The sequence below is a fragment of the Buteo buteo genome, chromosome 18, assembly GCF_964188355.1.
Source record: "Buteo buteo chromosome 18, bButBut1.hap1.1, whole genome shotgun sequence".
Taxonomy (NCBI): domain Eukaryota; kingdom Metazoa; phylum Chordata; class Aves; order Accipitriformes; family Accipitridae; genus Buteo; species Buteo buteo.
Window position 1 is genome coordinate 22431737 of NC_134188.1, and position 18421 is coordinate 22450157.

At 40.1% G+C, this 18421-nt stretch overlaps 1 protein-coding gene across 2 annotated transcripts in view; it reads right to left on the reverse strand.

The window, feature by feature from the left end:
- The window catches only part of DLG2 (discs large MAGUK scaffold protein 2), a 1017318-nt gene that overhangs the window by 100511 nt on the left and 898386 nt on the right, over positions 1–18421 (reverse strand). For both annotated transcript variants that reach the window (XM_075050147.1, XM_075050146.1), the window contains one exon: positions 454–568. In XM_075050147.1, the coding sequence (XP_074906248.1) occupies positions 454–568 (115 nt within the window). The remainder of the gene's footprint in view (positions 1–453; positions 569–18421) is intronic.

Here is an 18421-nt window from a genome sequence, read left to right on the forward strand (position 1 = left end):
GGATAGCAGCAGATTGTCATGCATTTAGAATAGCATATAATAGTCCTCATTTTGTAAGAACAAGGTCTTGGGGGAAAAGTGCTCTGTATGAGAACAATGATTCCATGTCTGGGCAAGACCTCGCAGAGAAACGCAATGCGTCACTACACCACAATATCCATCTCAGTTATCAGAAGAGCTGACAACTGGTAAGAAATCTTCATCTCATAAAACCAAATCACTATAAAAGTATAATGCTTTTTGCAAATGGCTTGAAACGATTGGATTAAGCAATAGGGCTTTATCCAATTCTCACATTAATGATGCTGAGCTTGTAAGATTGATGCATTTCTCAGTTCAATTCAATGCAGTTTCTCAAACTTCTTTCCCACCTTGCTGAACCCACAGCACACAAGTCGGGCATAGGCAAGGCAGCTGCCGACACGTTCCCAGGAGAAAGCTCTCTCTGCTTACCTGACATACAGGGACCTCTTCTGATTAGTCCTCAGGGAGCCAGACCCAGAACTCATGCTGTGATTCATCATCTGCTCACGCAGGTCATGGATTTTTGCCTCAAACCGAGCGTACTCTAAGGAGATAAAAACCCCAGAGAATAAAGATATTTTAGTTTTCTTGACCTATATAATCGTTAGGGCTGCTAAATGCAAATTAATATTAAATTAACAAATGTAAGGCACGTCCTGAAAATTGAGGTCTAATAGAACCTTGCATTAATATATTATCTTCGGTAAATATATGCCCTCTTTATTGTGGTACCTGAACATTTCAGCACTGATTATCTGAAAACTCAAATAGCTAGACCCTCTCTCCTGCATTTGCAGTTGCAGGAAAGGAGGTTTAAAGTGTGTTACCAAATATCTTTCAGTCTGCAAAAAAGACGTTGAAAGCAGTTTTCCACCACATCATTCCTCCTTCCAAACAATGAGATACCTTGTTAGGGGCAGCGGGATGATGCACTGAAGTTACTAATGAGTCAAGCATTTAGTGTAAAATCCCACCAAACTGAAGGAGATATAACAAAGTCTAATTATCCCTGAAGCAGCTGTGAAAATGTTGTATGAGCAATAAGCCACCTTATTTACTCAGCCCACTGAGGACTGGGCTCTGTTTCTTTTAACTAGGTGGAGCTGTAGCTCGGTCTTAGAGTGATCGCAGAAACTCCAGACCTGTTTGAGCTGCATAAGAATGCACAAAACCACCTCCCACACCTTGTTCTCCTCCCTTGCTCTGCTGGTAGCTTTGTAGAACATTATGACCTGCTGACCAGCAACATGAGACCAGGGCTGGGGCAAGGATTCAGCCAGAAGTGTGTAATTTGGTGAGATTCCTCTCTGAAAGGACACATCCCTCGTACAGCCTGGTCAGCGGTCCCTCCTGCTGGCACGTTCCCCTTGCTCGTTGTGTGACCTAAGGGACTGAGCTTTGGTTTGCGAGAGGGAAAGTTGAAGTTTTGGAGACAAGCTCTAAGTCGTTGAAACCAACAACCTAAAGGCAATGCTCCAGCAAGAGAGTCATAATTCAGCCTAAACCCAGGAAATCTACCAACGTGAGCTAGAAGACTAACTTGAGGGGGTGTACAAAATCCATTTCAGTGAGTCAGTGACACTTTGGAGAGTAAGATGTTGCAGACTGATGCCAGTAAAGAGACCAAGTTGTTCCCTGCACCTCAATATTTTATTTCACTGCTTGCTTCAAAAGGAGGGTCTAATTTCCCCACAGCAAGTCTGGAGCAGAAGTGAAACCAGCAAGCAAGGTTTCCTCCCTTGAAAGATGGAGATACATCCCACCAGATCACACCACCTCTCAGTTTAAGCAAATAAATCTTTACTGTGCATTTATAACCTATTGGTCTGCTCCCTGTTTGGTGGTGTTTGAGCTATGTGAGAATGCTGTAAGACAGCAATATTCTCATTTTCTCCTAGCAGAAATCTCAGCGTTATTTTTGTTTGATCATTTGCCGTTCACACTGGCTCAGTTCCCAGAATGTCTAGATGCTTTGCAACAACAACCAATTCATTTTATTCAGTGCCCTTTAACTTTTCATTGGATAATAACATCTGACCTTTCCAAGATCCCACATTTTGCATAGACACTAGCTTAGCAGAATGGTTTGATTTGTGCTTTTGTGTTTGTTTTTTCCCCTTCTTCTTCTTCTTCTGACTTGATGCATTTTAACTCCTTTTCCTTTGAGCTTCTTTGGCATTACCTACTGAGTCTGTTAAGTGACAGTGGCTACTTTGCCAATCAGCTGGGAACCACTGCTGTAGTATGACTCTTCAGTCTTCCCACATACCTATGACTTCACTGACTGCAGCTGAAATTCTGTATGTCAGGAGAAGAGACACTCCTACATGCAGACTGTATTTCAGATTTATTCTGTAGCTTGTTTCTTGCTCATTTCTTTCACCTAGAGTACATCTTTAAACTTCTCGGTGATTTAAAAGCCCAAATCCTCAGCGGAACTAAGGCTCCTACAAACCTGTGTCATTTTTTATCATGGAGTTTAGTTTTGAAGTGTTTATCCCAGTGTAGGATTTAAGTTTGTTCTATGTGAGTCATTTGTTCTATTCCCCCGCTCTAGAATTTATTTAGTAAATAAGCATCTTCCAGGCAAGGCTTTGTTTAACTTATATTTCATTATAACAAATTTAACATTTCTTCTTGCAAATAGGAAAGGTGATCTTAAAAACAAAACGCTTGCATTTCTCTTCCTCACAGAGTGTCAGTCCTCTGCATACAGCCAGAATACTACAATTTCAAGGGTTGTTACTGGGTCTCTTTCATGTGTGGTGGATACACTGAAGAAGACAGTAAACGTACAGTGTAATTCAGCTTCTTTGATGTTTTACATCTGGGCGAGGCCAAAGATATGAATGATTTACATCAGAGCAGCTGCAATGGCAGCTTTCCCTTTAATAAGCAACCATAGCCCAGGCAGACTCTGTATGTGAGGTGTGGGAGTAACTCCCAGATTTAGACACCAATCTGGAGAGTGAGAAGAGAGGATTGAAAATCTGACTCTCTCTAGCACAGCATCCAGCTATTTGCAACCTGAACACCAGCTCATGAGATACTTGAATGACTACAGCTTGGTCCGATGATGGTGTTATAGCTTGTGTTCTGACTTCAGAGCACACTTGGAATTTAACTGATTTTAACTGACTCTAAATTTATTCTGAATTTAATAACCTCTCTCTTTCTAGAAGACATTTTGAAGCCACAACACATCTTAAAAATTGTTTAATAAGTGTGTGATGGAACTTCAGGGTTCAAGCTCCTGCTCCCTGCATGGTATTAAAAAATACTGAAGTACTAATGATAGTTCTGTTACTTCATGTTCTTGACATGTTTTTTTCCTTTAGATTGAAATACATAGATAATTTTAAAATAACCAAATTTATGGGTCTATATTTTCCCACAGTACCTCCTTCATATTTATGCATCAAAAAATACTGAAATGTAAACCCGTCCCTTGCTCCTGACAAATGCCTGGACCAAAAATTGCAAGGCCATCAATGCAGGTAGTATTTAACCCAGCTCAGATCAGCTTCTTTAATCTCAGCCCTCCTCGTTCTCTTACTGATGCCTAGATACTACAGTGATGGCTGCATTTGAAACATGAACAGAAAAAGAAAGAGTGATGCTCCATTTCTGCCATCAGAACTGCTGCAGTATTCCTGCCCAGTGGGAAAAAGTCCTTTTTTCTTAACACTTCTTTATAGATGGGGTCATTCCAGAGGAGCTGTTTCCTAATAGCTTTGCATTTGTTAGGTGTGAATAAGTGGCAGTGCTGAAGTCCAGGAAAACACTTCATGCTTCCTTCAAATTCAGTACTGAATCCAAATAAGACACTTTCAAGGCTCCTACACAATTAAAAGGACACTGAGGTTGTGACATGCTGACAAGAAATACAGTTAAAGCTGATTCACTAATTTCATGCCCTTTAAAGAAAGGGAGAACAAAGAACGTATTGCTGCCGGAGTGCATCATTAATGAAATTTGCCAAATTTGACTTACCAAAATCCATCTGCAAAGGTCCTACCTGATTCACTAATGATCTAACAAACTAACTCTGGTAGCTTAAGAAACTGATAAAGTTATACATTAGACTAAAAGGGAAATGAGTGAGCAAACTGTAACCTGTATTATTGCTGGAGTCAGACCAGATGATATAATTGTTTGTGCTGGCCTGTGGCTCTGAAAATGTTGCTGTAAGAAAGAGGGCACATGAGATGGAGGGAAATGGTTGTTCATACTCCGCGTTAGAGCTGGCTCGGGGCTCACGGCAGTGTAGGTAGATGCCAAGGATCCAGATACAACTCACTGATCCTGGAGACATGGAGCCAGTGCCACTGGATGTGGGAGAAGAGATGGCTGCCATGAGGAATGGCCCAGCTGCAGGGACAGCAAGACCATTTTTCAGGGCTCTGGCATTGGCACGTTGGGCTCTGCATGCTGCCCCAAGCAAGTGCCCGTTTTCCCAAAGGTCTGTTTTCTAAATTTGGCTCTGCTCAACTCTCTGGGCAGTCAGGAGACAGAAAAGAGTCAGCTTGAATTGCTAGAGCGTGAATTGTCCCTAAGCCCAACCAAGGCCAAAACTGAGTGTATTTATTAAATTAGACACCAGTCTGTACAACTGACGTTTGCTTCATACAGGACTCATTAGCCTGAATATGCGGACAGGGAGCCGGTGTTTTTCCTTCTACCTTGTTCCAACAGCTTGGCAAGTGCTATATCTGGGTCTCACACATATTCTAATCTCTGAATATCAATGCAATCATTTGACTTTCCAAAGCACTTGCACATGTTGGAAGGACTGGATACACCTTTGGGAGTAATCTTCAAACACCTTGAACCTTCTCCTTAGTTCACATACTGAGAAATCAAAGCAAGATAAATGGCCAGCCTCATTAAAAAAACATCCCGAACCCCAAACCCTAACAGTAATACGCTTAAAATGAGACTTCAAGTTTAGCTGGCCAAGATCAAGACTATGATCTACAAAATCTTGCCTAATCCACTTTGGCATCTGAGGGTATGCAGACACCAACATTTTTCCTGCTGAGGTGATTTAGATACCTAAAATCCTGCCACCCCTCCTACAGCTGTGCAGGTGGGTACCTATACAGTGGGGAGGGGTTGGTTTAACCCCCCCAACCCCCTTTTGAGTTTCCTGTTGACCAGCTTCGATGGCCCATGATCTGACTCAGTATGCAAGCTGTTGTTGAGTCCGATTGCTCAACACTTAAGCCTCTCCACATGCTGTGGAGGAAAATATCATGAGTTTGTGAGACCCGCGGTGGATACATAGACATTAAGGAGTTGGGATGAGTGTTGCTGTGACTTAAGTCCTTTCATATACATGGAGCAAGGACTTTTTCAATTAAAATAAGTAGTATATTGAAATTTTAGGTTCAAATTCTCCAGCTCACTTCAGAAATGGCCTGAAAGGCTATGATACTTGAGCATACAAGAAAGCTGCTGGAAGTCTTAGATGCATTTGAGAGACTAAAAATGAATGCAAGAAACCAAACCTCAAGAAATTTTTAGAAAATCATAGTGAAAATCAAATCCTTTCTAAATCTAAAAATAGCAAAGAGAGAGATTTTATATCTGATGTGTTGATGCTACTTTTTGGTCATATAAACAAAGAATAGCTATGATGAATAAATATGCTGCAGCTTTTCTATGAGAAAGAGTTGCAGAATTTTACAAAGCTACATTACTGTTATTTTTCACTTTTAAGTTTATTATAAAGATTGTAACTTTGATTGAATTTAGAGAACGTGATAGCAAAAAAGCCCTGATCCTACAAGTAAAGTATAGTTAAGCAGCTGAAATGCTGACATATTACACAGTAGTGAAAATAATAGTTTAGCGTCACAGTCCAAGCCTTTATTAGTTTGAACGCTTTTAGTGCTGGCACCTTTAGAGAGAGAGCGAGCAATTCTTTCTGTCAGCAGGTATCAAAATTTGCTTTCCTGTGTAATTCAGGATCATCACTGTTTGCTTCTAGATGATAACAGATTTCCTAATTTGCTGCTTTTGTGCTTCTCAAATAATGCATCTCTAACCCACTTCAGCAAATGGTGATGTGCTGATGGCTATAACGCAAACGGGAGGTTGGAAAAGGCAGCGTATATATCTTGGAGTCTGTCAGAGGGTGAAAGGAAAGTAAAACTCGAACTGTCCAATTTTAACAGACTACACTGCTTAAAACACAAAACAAAAAAACTAGGAAGGCATTAGTTAGAGACAGAATTTTATCATCCCAAAAAGGGTATGTTGAATAACTCTATACACTATAATAAAGGAATAGCTGCCAGACCAGCTTCTCCATCAGTATCAATTTGGCATAATTTCAGTGGATCCAGGCCAGCTTCAACCTTCTGAGATTTTCTTCTGTTCTGTTTATGGGAACACAAATTGTCTGCCACTATGGCAAGTCATGAACTTATTGCCTTGGACATCTGAGATAGTAATGTGCATGATACTATTATTATGGTAACATTATTTATGCTACTTATTTAAATCTTTTTTTTCCCCTTCTGCTTCATCTTAGCAGATGTCTTGGCTGAATGGTTTAAGATTTAAAATAATAGAAGAACATTTCTTCCTACAGTGAGTGTTTTCCATTTCTGCCCTTTGCCCACAGTGTTGTACAGTCACCACTGTTTTGCACATGGGGGTGAGAGGAAGGTGAGCAGACCAGCATCAAGACTTCAGACGACTGAGTCTGATTCTTGTTTTTCCGCAGACTTACAGTGTGAACCCGGGTGAGTCACAAAGAGTAAGTCTCATCATCCTACGGCACCTAAGGCAGGGATATGGGTGCTGCATTAACATTGTGCCTTTGGCTATGCCTGCCAGGTGCCTAGCATCCCACAGCTCTGGAAGCCTGTAACACATAAAAAGTGAAAAAGTATGCAAAAAGATGTGAACTGCTAATACTTTTGGCTAGTATTCTATGTCTTCTGTTTACAATTATGTTTGTTTAATATTTATTTTGAGTCTTTTTTTTTCCTAAAAGTACCCTGACTACTGTTTTTAGATAATTAGGAGTTGAGGTTGCAAGCATAACTGGTTAATGATGGTGAAAAATCTTTCTGGTCTGCAGTAATTTCATAATAAATAAATACACAAGCAAACATACTATGGTTAGGTACAGTCCACTGTACCTTTGGTTCTTGTATCTTTCTCTACCATGTCTGATGTTGGCCACTGCCAGGGACATAGTTCTGGCCAAGGCTGGCTTTGGATCTTATATTGTATGGCAAATGCTACGCTTTTAATAAGTCCAAAAAATCAATTAGATTTAGCATCAGGTAAATTCATCACTTGACAGGAAAAAATGCACACAGTTCTGATGCCATCAATAGGCAACGCAATAGCATGCATAATTTATTGGAGAAAGTGTTGCTCAAAAGGCTTTGCACCATTCATGATGCACTGAGCAACAGAACAAGTTATGCTGCTATTTCTTATCAGTCATAGAACTCCCCTGAGCTCACTCAAAGGAAATGAAAAACACAGATTTCAATACTGGGGAAGGGAAGATACATTTACATTTTATTAGTTTTTTATTAGTTTGAATATATCTGCTTGTTTTTATTGGAATATTTTCAACACACCTTTTCAGGAACCTTTCAAAAATAACCACACAGGCATATTTACTGATTTTACTCATTACTTTGGCCTTTAAAACTTCAGCACAGTAGGACCATTAATGTCTTTGTTCTTTGATATTGGTTGGTTGTCTTTCTTTACCAATATACAGGTACTTAGACTTGAACCTGTCTTATAATTAAAATTTCACCCTGTATATTTGTTCTGTAGTTGGCCTCATTGCCTAAACATCACCACTAACTTTATTTTCATTTGCTTTATTACTGAATATAATGCTTCTTCCATCTGTTGCACCATTAGATACAGCCCTCATACTGTGTTAGTTGTGAATATAAATACACCTGAAAAGATATCTTCCTCCCACGATACGTTCAGGAGACTAATATCGTGCTCTATTCTTAGTCACGGGGAATATAATTCCAATACAAATTAATCTCTAGAAGCTTTAGTTTCAGAGAATTCATGCCTCATAATGAAAGAGATGTACTAAAATAAATCAAGCTATTAGTGAGTGACAGGGACTATGTATCCCACTGAGGTGTTATTCTACCTGTTCCCTTAAAGCCTATCCTTGGTTTATGAAATGTCAGCCTGGACTTTCTCAGCTGGGAATTTCTTGCAGCTTCTTCCAGCCATTGAAGAAAACTGCAAGAAACTCAATAACTTTTAAAAACAACCCCTCCCAAGATTTTGGGAACCTTTTCATGCACTGAATTTTACTGTATTCTTAAAAATTTACACCCCCCACCCCCTTTATTTGAATTGATGTACCCCTGAACTAACCAGGACTATTCGTGGCACTTTTTCAAATTCCCTGAGGCTCACACCGAGCTAACAACTTGGACAATGTTGTGTGTACACATGCCCAAGGAGGGGCAAGGCAAATAAAGAGCAGAGAGTCGGATCTGGAACAACCATATCACAACACATGGTCTGCCTTGGCAGCGCAGTGTGAAATCTTGGACAAGGTGGACACATCACTTCACCCCAGGCATCCAACTTGCACAGCCACGCTCGCCCAGCAGAGCAGCGTGTATCTCATTAACCTTGATAGCTTTGTAGGAGTTTCTGTTTTGTACAGTGCAGAAACGTTTCAAGATATCTCTGCTGTTTCAGGCACAAAATGACTCTGTCAAGGTGAAAAAAAGCTGCCCTGCATTGGAATCCTCTTTCTTCAACAAATATTTATGTGGGACACTGCAAAGTAACAAAGTAACAAAACCTACTTTCTATTAATAGCTAAGCTAATTCAGTTAGCTGTTTTGCCGCTTCAGGGTAGTGGTGGTGGATCTTATTTTCAGACATTTATTCAATTTCCACAATTCCCCATCCAAAATCATTGCCCCGGGGCAATTGTTACTTATTATTTTTGCTTCATTGCTTTTTCTTGCTTCTGCTTTTCATCGAGTATAGTTCTATTTCTCGGGACTTGAGCATTTTGTACTGATCAGCCGTATCTTCTTAATGCTGATGCTGGCTTAGCCTGCTTCCACCTCTTAAAGACATGAATTGACATGAGGAAACAAAATACAGAGCTGACCGCTTCTAAAGTTTCCTTGGCATGGCAATACCGGGAAACCATTCTGTTGTTTTTTTTTTTTTTTCTGCCTAACCCTGTATCTACATTGGGTAGATACTCCTCTTTTACAGACTCATGGTAAATGATTCCAACCTGCCTCCAGCTGTTTATAAATTTCCTTCTCCCCAAAGTCTCCTGAGTGCCCCACCTATGAGCTACACAGCTCAGGTGAGTTTTCCCAAATACCTTTCAATAAGAATAAACTGGGTTAGCCCGTTTACTCTATTTACACTAACCTGACTGAGTTTAATTGATGCAGATCATCACAAAACTGCCTGGAAATGTGAAGAGGGCAGGATATAGTGATATGGAGCTGGGAGCAGGTTGGCGTAGATGATATCTTCCCCAGCACCGTAGTATGCAGAAGATGCCACCTTCTACTAAACCATGTAGGGAAAAGGAAAATCGCACAATCCTACTTCATCATCTCCAGAATCAATAATGACTTAAAGTGACTAAGCAGACACATGACCTGCCTAGGAATTGTGCAGGAATCTTTTTGAAGTAAAACTGGAAATGTAGACCAGCCTGACCTGCATGATTTTCAGACAAAAATGAAAAAAAAAAAAAAAAAAAAAAAAAGACACTGCTAAATCAGGGCTCAAAACTCGCAAGAGAATTTCTAAGAAAACTTACATGAAAACTTTCACAGCTAAGATATCATATGCCAGTTTTGTACTTATACTCCATGAAATTCTGATATACTTGGAGTGGGAAGAGATAAAAAAGGGGTTCCTGAAAGAGGCTTGGGAAAAAAAAGGTTCTTTCTGAAAATAGAGTGGTGGGGAAGATAATGTGATTTTATTAATTCCACAAATGAGCTTGGAAGCTGTAGCCTACAGTAAATAAAACCTCAAAACCACAACCCACAAATCATTTAAAAATTATAAGCTAAAGGAGAAAAGAATACCAATACTACCTGATGTAATTATTCATATAACAGGATAGCCTTACAGACTAGCAAAAGCACAGAGATCAGAAGGACCATCAGTAATACAACCAGATAAACATGGATATAGCTTGTTGGGTCAAACTGTTTTGCTATTATGATTAACACCATTTGCTTACATTCAATAATGCCATTAATAAATGATTCACTCCCTGACTTCAAAATCTGCTGGGTAAAAACTACCTCCCCCTGTAATCTTCACTTTCCTATACTGAGCTGTGCTGCTTTTTCAGACAAAGGTATCTTCAGCCATCTCCTAAGGCTGTCTGGGACACTCTATTGAATTAAAAAGAAGAACTGAGCAAAGACTGGAAACAAAACTATCCATTTTTACCATTAAAATTTAAATGGATAAAAACATTCCCACATGTGTATTGATCTTTTCTAAGAGGCAATATTGAGAGCAGCTGCAGAATTGTATTAGTTTGCTAGAGCTTCCTGATTAAGGGGGATTACCGTTTCTAATACAAACAGGTAATAGGGAATGGTTGAGCACATTACAAGCCTGAATGAATTTAAACAAGACAAATACATATACTACCTCAGGGTAAGTCATGCTCCCTGCATGCCTCTTAGCTTATTATAAGGAATATTTTGAGTACTGTGCAATGAGATATCTAGGTTGCAAACATGTATGTTGTGCAATTGGCTACTAATTAGACACGGAGGCTATAGTTGATGGTCTGGATGCTCTGAAATGTTGATTAACTTGAGCAGCAGATCATGTAAAATTGGAATAATGTCTGAAAAATCAATGTAATACCAACAAATGCCTTGCAATTACTGCTGATACTCTTGAGCTCATCATTCACAGAACCACAGAACCCCACCTTCACGGCATAAAAGACTTAGCTGGATAAGGTCTTCTTAATCAAGCCCAATTCCTACTTTTACAGAAGATCAAAACCTAAAATATGGTGCCTAAACTGTTCAAATACCTTATTATAATTAGTTCAGTTTTGGCATTTCATAACTGTTGTAGGACCACACAAAGACTCCAGTCCTCAAATGGTTAGACTCATTCTTCTAACTAAATGCAGCTGAAGCCTATTTACTGGCTTTTGCACCAACACAATTCCTCTGTGTAAATTGCTCTTTTCCATTGTATATTGATTCTCATGACAGATTTACATTTACTTCACCTACCAATCTCCATTTTGCTAAATAAACAATCCAATCTTTGCTTCAGTCTTTTCCTGTATACTTGCCTCTCCTTTATTTGGCTTTTTTATCCTTGTAACTGTGTTTAATCTATGTCTTCACTGGTTTAAATAGCAGTGTCCTATATCATGCAATATCAAATGACTTCCTGAAAAATCAGACATATTACATAAATCATATTTCTCTTTCTAAAAATTAAATGTATTGTCAAAGACTGATATCAAGAAAATTTGCCAGTTTATACTATATTACTTTTTTATCCCATTTTGAATTTACCTCCCTGTTTTGTTTCTAAAGCTATGTTCTAAAGTATGGTTCTACATACTACTGAGGAGAGACTTATGCATCTCCAGATCCGTTGAATGAACATAATTCATTTTTCTCCTTTCCTGATGGACGCTGTAGGTGTCATTTTCCAGATAAAACACTATCTGTAGGTGAATAGGTACCTGAGAGGCCCTTCCGACTCCCTGTGCCAATTCTCCAGTATTCTGTGATGGGGTAACCAGGTCAGCCTAACCTCAACACAGCAACATCTTCCAGTTAATATATCCAGCCCATCACTGGTCCTGTCTACTACGTAAACAATTTTATTGTACTAGAGCCTTTCCATTGAGTGAAAACTGAAAATGCAAAGTTAATTTGACAACATATATGTCAGTGAATGTTACTAACACAAAGCCCTTCGAGGCTTCTGTCTACAGTGTCTTCATCAAATCAATACCTTCAGAGATTTTGTTCAACTCGGGTGTGCCAGACACATAGACTTCAGTAAAAAAGAAAAGATCAGGGTGAATCCTACAGGAAGGAGAAGACCTCTGCTGTCTCCATGCTGTGCTGGTAAACCACGTTACAGACAAGGCTTATGGATTAGTAGAAAATAAAAGTGCTGAAAACTTCCCACCTGATATCCAGGCTTCTTATATTCTTCCATGATTCTGACAAGCATCCCAGAATAAGAATGACAACCTCAATAGCTTTTCCCAAGAACCAGCTATTTGTTCTCTGGAGTAAGTGAATGCTTTGTTATTCTGATGTGGTGGGTATTATGGGTTTATCAGTGTATTACACTACCTTACAGAAAGTCAATTCAATGCATATGTTGTTTTTTTAAAAAAATTGAATGCAAATATATATTTGGAATGTGTATATATATGGAATGCAGAGAGAGAGAGAGGGAGAGAGAAGAAAGGGGCTGTGTCAAATGCTATTTACTGGTGCAGACTTTCCCACAGTTGCCAGCCTACAGCTAGTGACAGCAGTTGGCTTGTAGTGCCATATGCTCTCTTGAAAGGCAAATTCTTCTAGACCCATTTTCCGTGGGGAAATCATAATTTTTAATACAGTGACAGTTTTTCATGATCGCAGTTATGGCTTTACCCTAAGATTTATTTGACATCTGCAGACTGGCTTTTCCTTTCCTGAAGAGGTCGTTGACATAAATGGTGATAGTCTGTAATATTTTGTTGACACTGTACTTTGGCTCAGCCTTGGCAGGCTGTTTTTTTCAAAGTTCTCTGATTTTCTGCTTCATTACTTGTGACTGTCCAGGATGATCCAGGTAGGAAAAAGTAGTGGATCAAGATGATCCCTTCACTTATGTGATTAAACAGCATTTAGCACTGATAAACATCACATCCATAGAGCTTTCAGAGACAGTTTGGACAGGAATGGTCAAAACCCATAAAGACTTAAGAAATTTCTTGGAGAATAAAGAATGACTTAAGTTTCCTATACGCATTCTTCTAAAAAAAGAGATACACTCGGATCAAATGGGAGACTCAGGTGAGATCATCCAGGAGTGCATTATGGTCTGGGCTTTGTGATCAAGTTCCTAAATGTTGCCTGTGTTGGGGCAACTGACTCCACTTTCCAAAGCAAATGGAGATGATTTACCTTAGACCGCAATGATAAAGGATTGTATCAAATTGCACTGCCTAGCATTTTCCAAGGACAAAGAGCATACGTTTGCATGGGTGCCAGGCGTCAGAAACTTGCAACTGGAGCACGAGCCTGAGCTCTCCGAGTAAAGAGGAGACAGAGAGGTTGCCAGAGAGGGAGCAGAAAGGCCTCAGGGGCCGCAAGTCACAATTATATCTTTTCACAGATGTCTCTCTAATTTGTTCTTAAAGATCCCCAGGGATGGAGAAACTTCAGCCACCCCAAACAGTCTGTTCTGGTGCTTCGCTCTCCTTTCTGCATCTGCATTTTTTCCTAATGTCTCATCTGAACCTTTTTTTCCTGCTTTTTAAGACCATTCCTCCCAGTTCACAATGAATACGAGAAAACAATATGGCAAACCGAAATATTTCTAAACTAACCCTATAGTAAAATTACAAAAAATAATGACAAAGGGGAACACAGTGAAACAGGCAAGCAGGGATGGTTTTGCAAGTGAAAACCTTTTTCAAAACTCTGTGAGTGTCAGAAATGAGCCTTTAAAGAAAATTACTGTATAGCAATTGGGACAGATGAAGCTCATTACTGCGAGTGGCCTACATGCTATAAAATGGGCTAGTATTGCTACAGAAACCTTTTTGCTGTGTCCCTGTAATTAGCACAAAAGTATTATTGTTGCAATTAACTGAATCCCCTAGTACCTAGTGAGTGTTCATGGCTGTAAGCAGGTTAATGTGAAAATTAATTTGTGCTAATTCACACAAGATCAGTGGTGCCCAAACCAATCTGGCTGCAGTGGCATTTTGTGGAATAACAGTATTTTCCTGTTGACTTATACAAGGCACTGAAGCTTCAAGAATCACATAAACCCATCTTAGCTTTCACTTTTGATAAAACTTCTGTGAGAGTTCTCTGTCTTTGGATAAATTTATAGTGAAACTCACTCCTAAGTGCATGAACAATGTACTAGCTCTAGACATAGAAATTAATGGGATAAAAGATTTGGGCAGCTTCTTTAGCCTGTTCAAGGGGCTGGTTGGTCTCAGCACAGACTGTTCTCCAGGATAAGTTACCTTTTCATCTTGAGAGGCTTACGTTTGACTCTTAGGGCAAAGCATAGTGCCACATACACACAGAAAAGAAGATAGATAGAATTTTTTTCATGCACAAAACCTTAAGTGCAAGAGACTGTAGGAAAATTCATAGGGACTTGCATTCTCCCCTTCTTAGTCATAGGCAAGATGGGAAAATAATAAACAACAACTACCTGGAGGACTGAGAGAGAATATGGTTGAAGTCAAGCCAAATCAGGGGGCGGCTCAGTATTAAGGGACAGGAAGAGAGAAGATAACTGGTTTCTGCACCTGCTGCTTTTTATTCTTCCACTAAAAAATAATGTTTTGCAGTGGACAGACAATTTCTGTTCCCTGTTAACATTAGGCTGAAGAAACACTGTCATCACCTGCCAGTGCAATAGGCAAATTAAGCTTCACAGCTTGAATTAAGCTGTCTTGTAGCTTTGGCTATTTTGCACTGTCTGGACCGTGACTAGCTATACTAGGATTGGCTCATTAAGGTTTTTTTTTGCTCTCTCTTCTGCAGTCTAGGTTAAACTAAACTTTTGCAACTTGCCTAGCTTGCCTTCCTTCAAAGGACTACGGTCCCATATGAATTTTTTTTTTATGAATATCGAGAACCATCACTCCTTAAGTTTAAAGCTGCACTCTTTGGTCATCTCCCTGCAGAGACATGCTACCACAATAATGCAAAGGCAACAGAGCTGGATCCTCACAATCTAGTCCCATTCCTGGATCTCTTCTTGTTCACTGCCTTTCCTCCCTATACCTTGAGGTGGGCAGGTGACAGGGGATCACCTGATTTCAGCCTACTAGGGTTAATCTTTTAGGGACTCTAAAAAGAGGCTCACCCACCCACAGCTCAATTCAGGGCTACCATCCTCTAGAGGACCTTCTCTCTCCACTGAGTACAGGAGGAGCCTGGTGGACCAGCCTTCCTTGCCCTTGCCAGTAACAGCAGGGTTTCTGTCGGTGCTGAGCCCTTTCTGTCCCCTATCCTCAACATAACAAATCAAACCCCAAATTTCCCCCTCTCTCGACCCTTTCTGTTACAACCTGAGAAGGTAACTTCACAAAACACTGCATTTTATGGTAAAACTAGCCTGTGTGTCTCTGCCCCCACTGCCCCATCAGTTCTCATCTGTTGATGGGACTACAGATAAAGATGAGCCCTGTTTTTAATAAGAGTGGGGTCAGTGAGCTGTGGCAAGAAGCCAAGTACAAGTGGGTAGAGGAGAGATCTTCTTAGCAGCTTTACCAGCTCCTGCAGAGCAAGGAAAGCCACGAAACTGCAGGCTCCCCAGCTCCTCCATCCCCTTTGCTGCTCCCTGGGCCCATCCGTAACCCCTCCTGGAGGTTGAGCGAGAGCCAGGCATCCTCCCTGCACCTCCCACAGCCCATAGTACCCCACGGGCTGGGGAGCAACAACTCTTATTTCTCCACTTGCAAACTGCCCAGCATATGCCAATGTCCCCCGTGCCTTGGTTCTTTACCCATCCAGAGCAGTTAATCACTGCATTTCTTTCCTCCTTTCAGTCACCTGCCTCACCTTTCCACTATCCCTCTTAAATTACCTGCAAAATAATTTTTAAAGAATACATGAGCCTGCTTTGTCTTCCTTTTCTTCACCCCAACTGCTCTTTTGTCTTTTTTTCCAAAGCCTTCAGTGTCCTACCCATTCCAGACCTGTCACAGTTTTTTGAAGACCGGGTAAATCTGATTTTCCTTTCTATATATTCATTTGGGTTTTTTTTTCTGTTTCCCTAACTTCTGCCAGGTATTGAGCTTCTTGGGTCCAATTTGTCTCCATTCTTACATCAGATATCCAACTGAAGAGTGGCCCACGATGATTTCAGGTGCAATTTGCTATCATTACTTTAACTTTCCTTTTCACAAGGCCATTTAGTTGAAAGACAATCAAGTTGAGAGAGGCTGAAGTAGGGAGTGGAAACAATAAAGTGAATAAGGGACAGTGAAACAAACTCTCTTTTCTATAAAATGTAATGTGAAGCTCTCTGGAAGCTAGGCAGGTCACATTGGTTTAGATACTTTAATTTTTTAATACTATTAAATATGTATTGTAAATATATAAAATTGTAAAGGACAACAGATAAAGCTTTGTTATTTTATTAAAGGTAAACAGAAAGCTGAGAATATCTTACTATTCCAAGCTTAGTAGACACATAAGAGGAGGTCCTTATGACACTACAAACACAGCTTTAAAATCTTTTATAGTCAAGCTTTCAACAGGGCATAATAGTTCAGTTCATTACAAAAAAATATGTGTCTTTGAAATTACGAGCCTAGTTTGACTTTCATGTGTTATTAGCTCTCAGTGGAACTGAAGCATTTAAATTGATTGTAATGAGACATAAGCAGACACTATTACTGCAGCAAACCATTCCTGTTTTGAGATGGCTGGCTCAGGAGGCCTCTAAAAGCATCCCAACAGGCAGCGAGTATCGTGCACTGACAAAGGGAAACAAAAATCAGCTTTGTAGAGGTCTGCCACGCAGCTGGCGTTGCTGTGCAGAGCATGCCAAGGGCACCAGTAAAGGAGGGCAGCACCCTTCAAAGGGTGGGAAGGGATGACAAGGGGATTGCTGGTTAAATGCACATATGTTTTCAAATATACGCAAATGAATTTCTGCCAGACATTAAACCAAAAAGAATTAAATCGCTGGTGAAAAAAAAAAAAAAAGACCAAATCAAAGCAGACTTCTCAAAGCAGTAATAATAATCATTACTCATATATCTCTCTGACACCAGGATGCTGAAGGTGAATCTATTCTGAGAATTATAAGACTTCTTATCTTGTGACTTCTACCTCAGCTACTTAATTTTCAAAAGCCTCTCTCACCTTTGTCAACCTTTTCTAGTTTCTGCTACAGTTTAAATAAAATTCAACGAATGACCTATGTCAGTGACTCTTTCTCTTTTCTTCCCTCATCTTTCTCGATTTCTTTGCTATCTAATTATGCCAAAAGTCTGGAATAGTCTCTCACAATTACCCTGTTTTCATGAAACTTTTAAGAATTTCATAGCTTTAAGACTGACATTGATGCTTGTGCACGTATATACACATCTTCTCGTTTATTCATTTACAGTGATTGCGTAACCTCAATTTCCAAGGCAAGTACACTGAAAAAAAGGATTATGAAATACTCTGAAGAGAAACCATTGCAAATGTGACAGCTGCTAAGAATCACTATGACTTTCAATCCCTCCTTCCCCCAGAGGTTACTATAGTTGCTGGCCGAGGAAACAGCTGTAGCGTGCTCACGAAGGGCAGAAGGGGCCTGGAGAAGGCAGAAGCGCCCTTTGGCAGTTTGATGTCTTGCTGGAAAGCTTGTCAACCTTATTTACATTTTAATTTGCATGCCAGCCTCTACGAGACTTTATATTCGGATTCTGCTTTCAAGTATCTCCTTTGCTATAATCACAACGACCTTTCCATGTCTTCCCCTGTTACCCTCTGGGGCTGCAGCCCTGGCTCGCTGAGCTATCCCGAGGACTAGCAGCAAGAAATGTCAGGCTGAGCATGACATTTATGCAAACAGTTGGCGGCTCAGAAGGTAGCCTTTTCTTAATGGTTATTATTATTATTGTTATTTCCTGTCGGACATTAAAAAGTGGTGTGGGCAATGGTCACATCCTGCTAAAGGAGAGTGCTAAGGGAAAATCCCTTTTCTGTAAGACAGGAGCAAAACTGGCAGCGTGCACCACTTGACAATGGGTACCCCTGAGAGCAAAGAAGGCAGGAAGGATCAAAGTGGGCAGTGACTGATTACTATTGACATTATTTTTACCAACAGACTGACAACAGGACTTGGCAGGATTATACCCACTGGCTAGTTAAGAGGAACACTGCCATAAACATGCCCTGCTCCAAATAAATCACAGCACAGGCACAGAAGTACAATGCATGCATTAGCCTCCAGCCTGTCAAGCTGCTACAAAAATACGTGGTCTTTCTTACATCCAAAATAATGTCAGTTGAAAACATACACAGATTATTCAAGGTTTTATGAGAATTACTTCTGTTGTACCTTTTGGTCATTACAGAAAAGATTCCAGTGAATATATTTTGATCAAGGAAAGCTTTCAAAGCCTCTGAAGTATTCCTGGCGT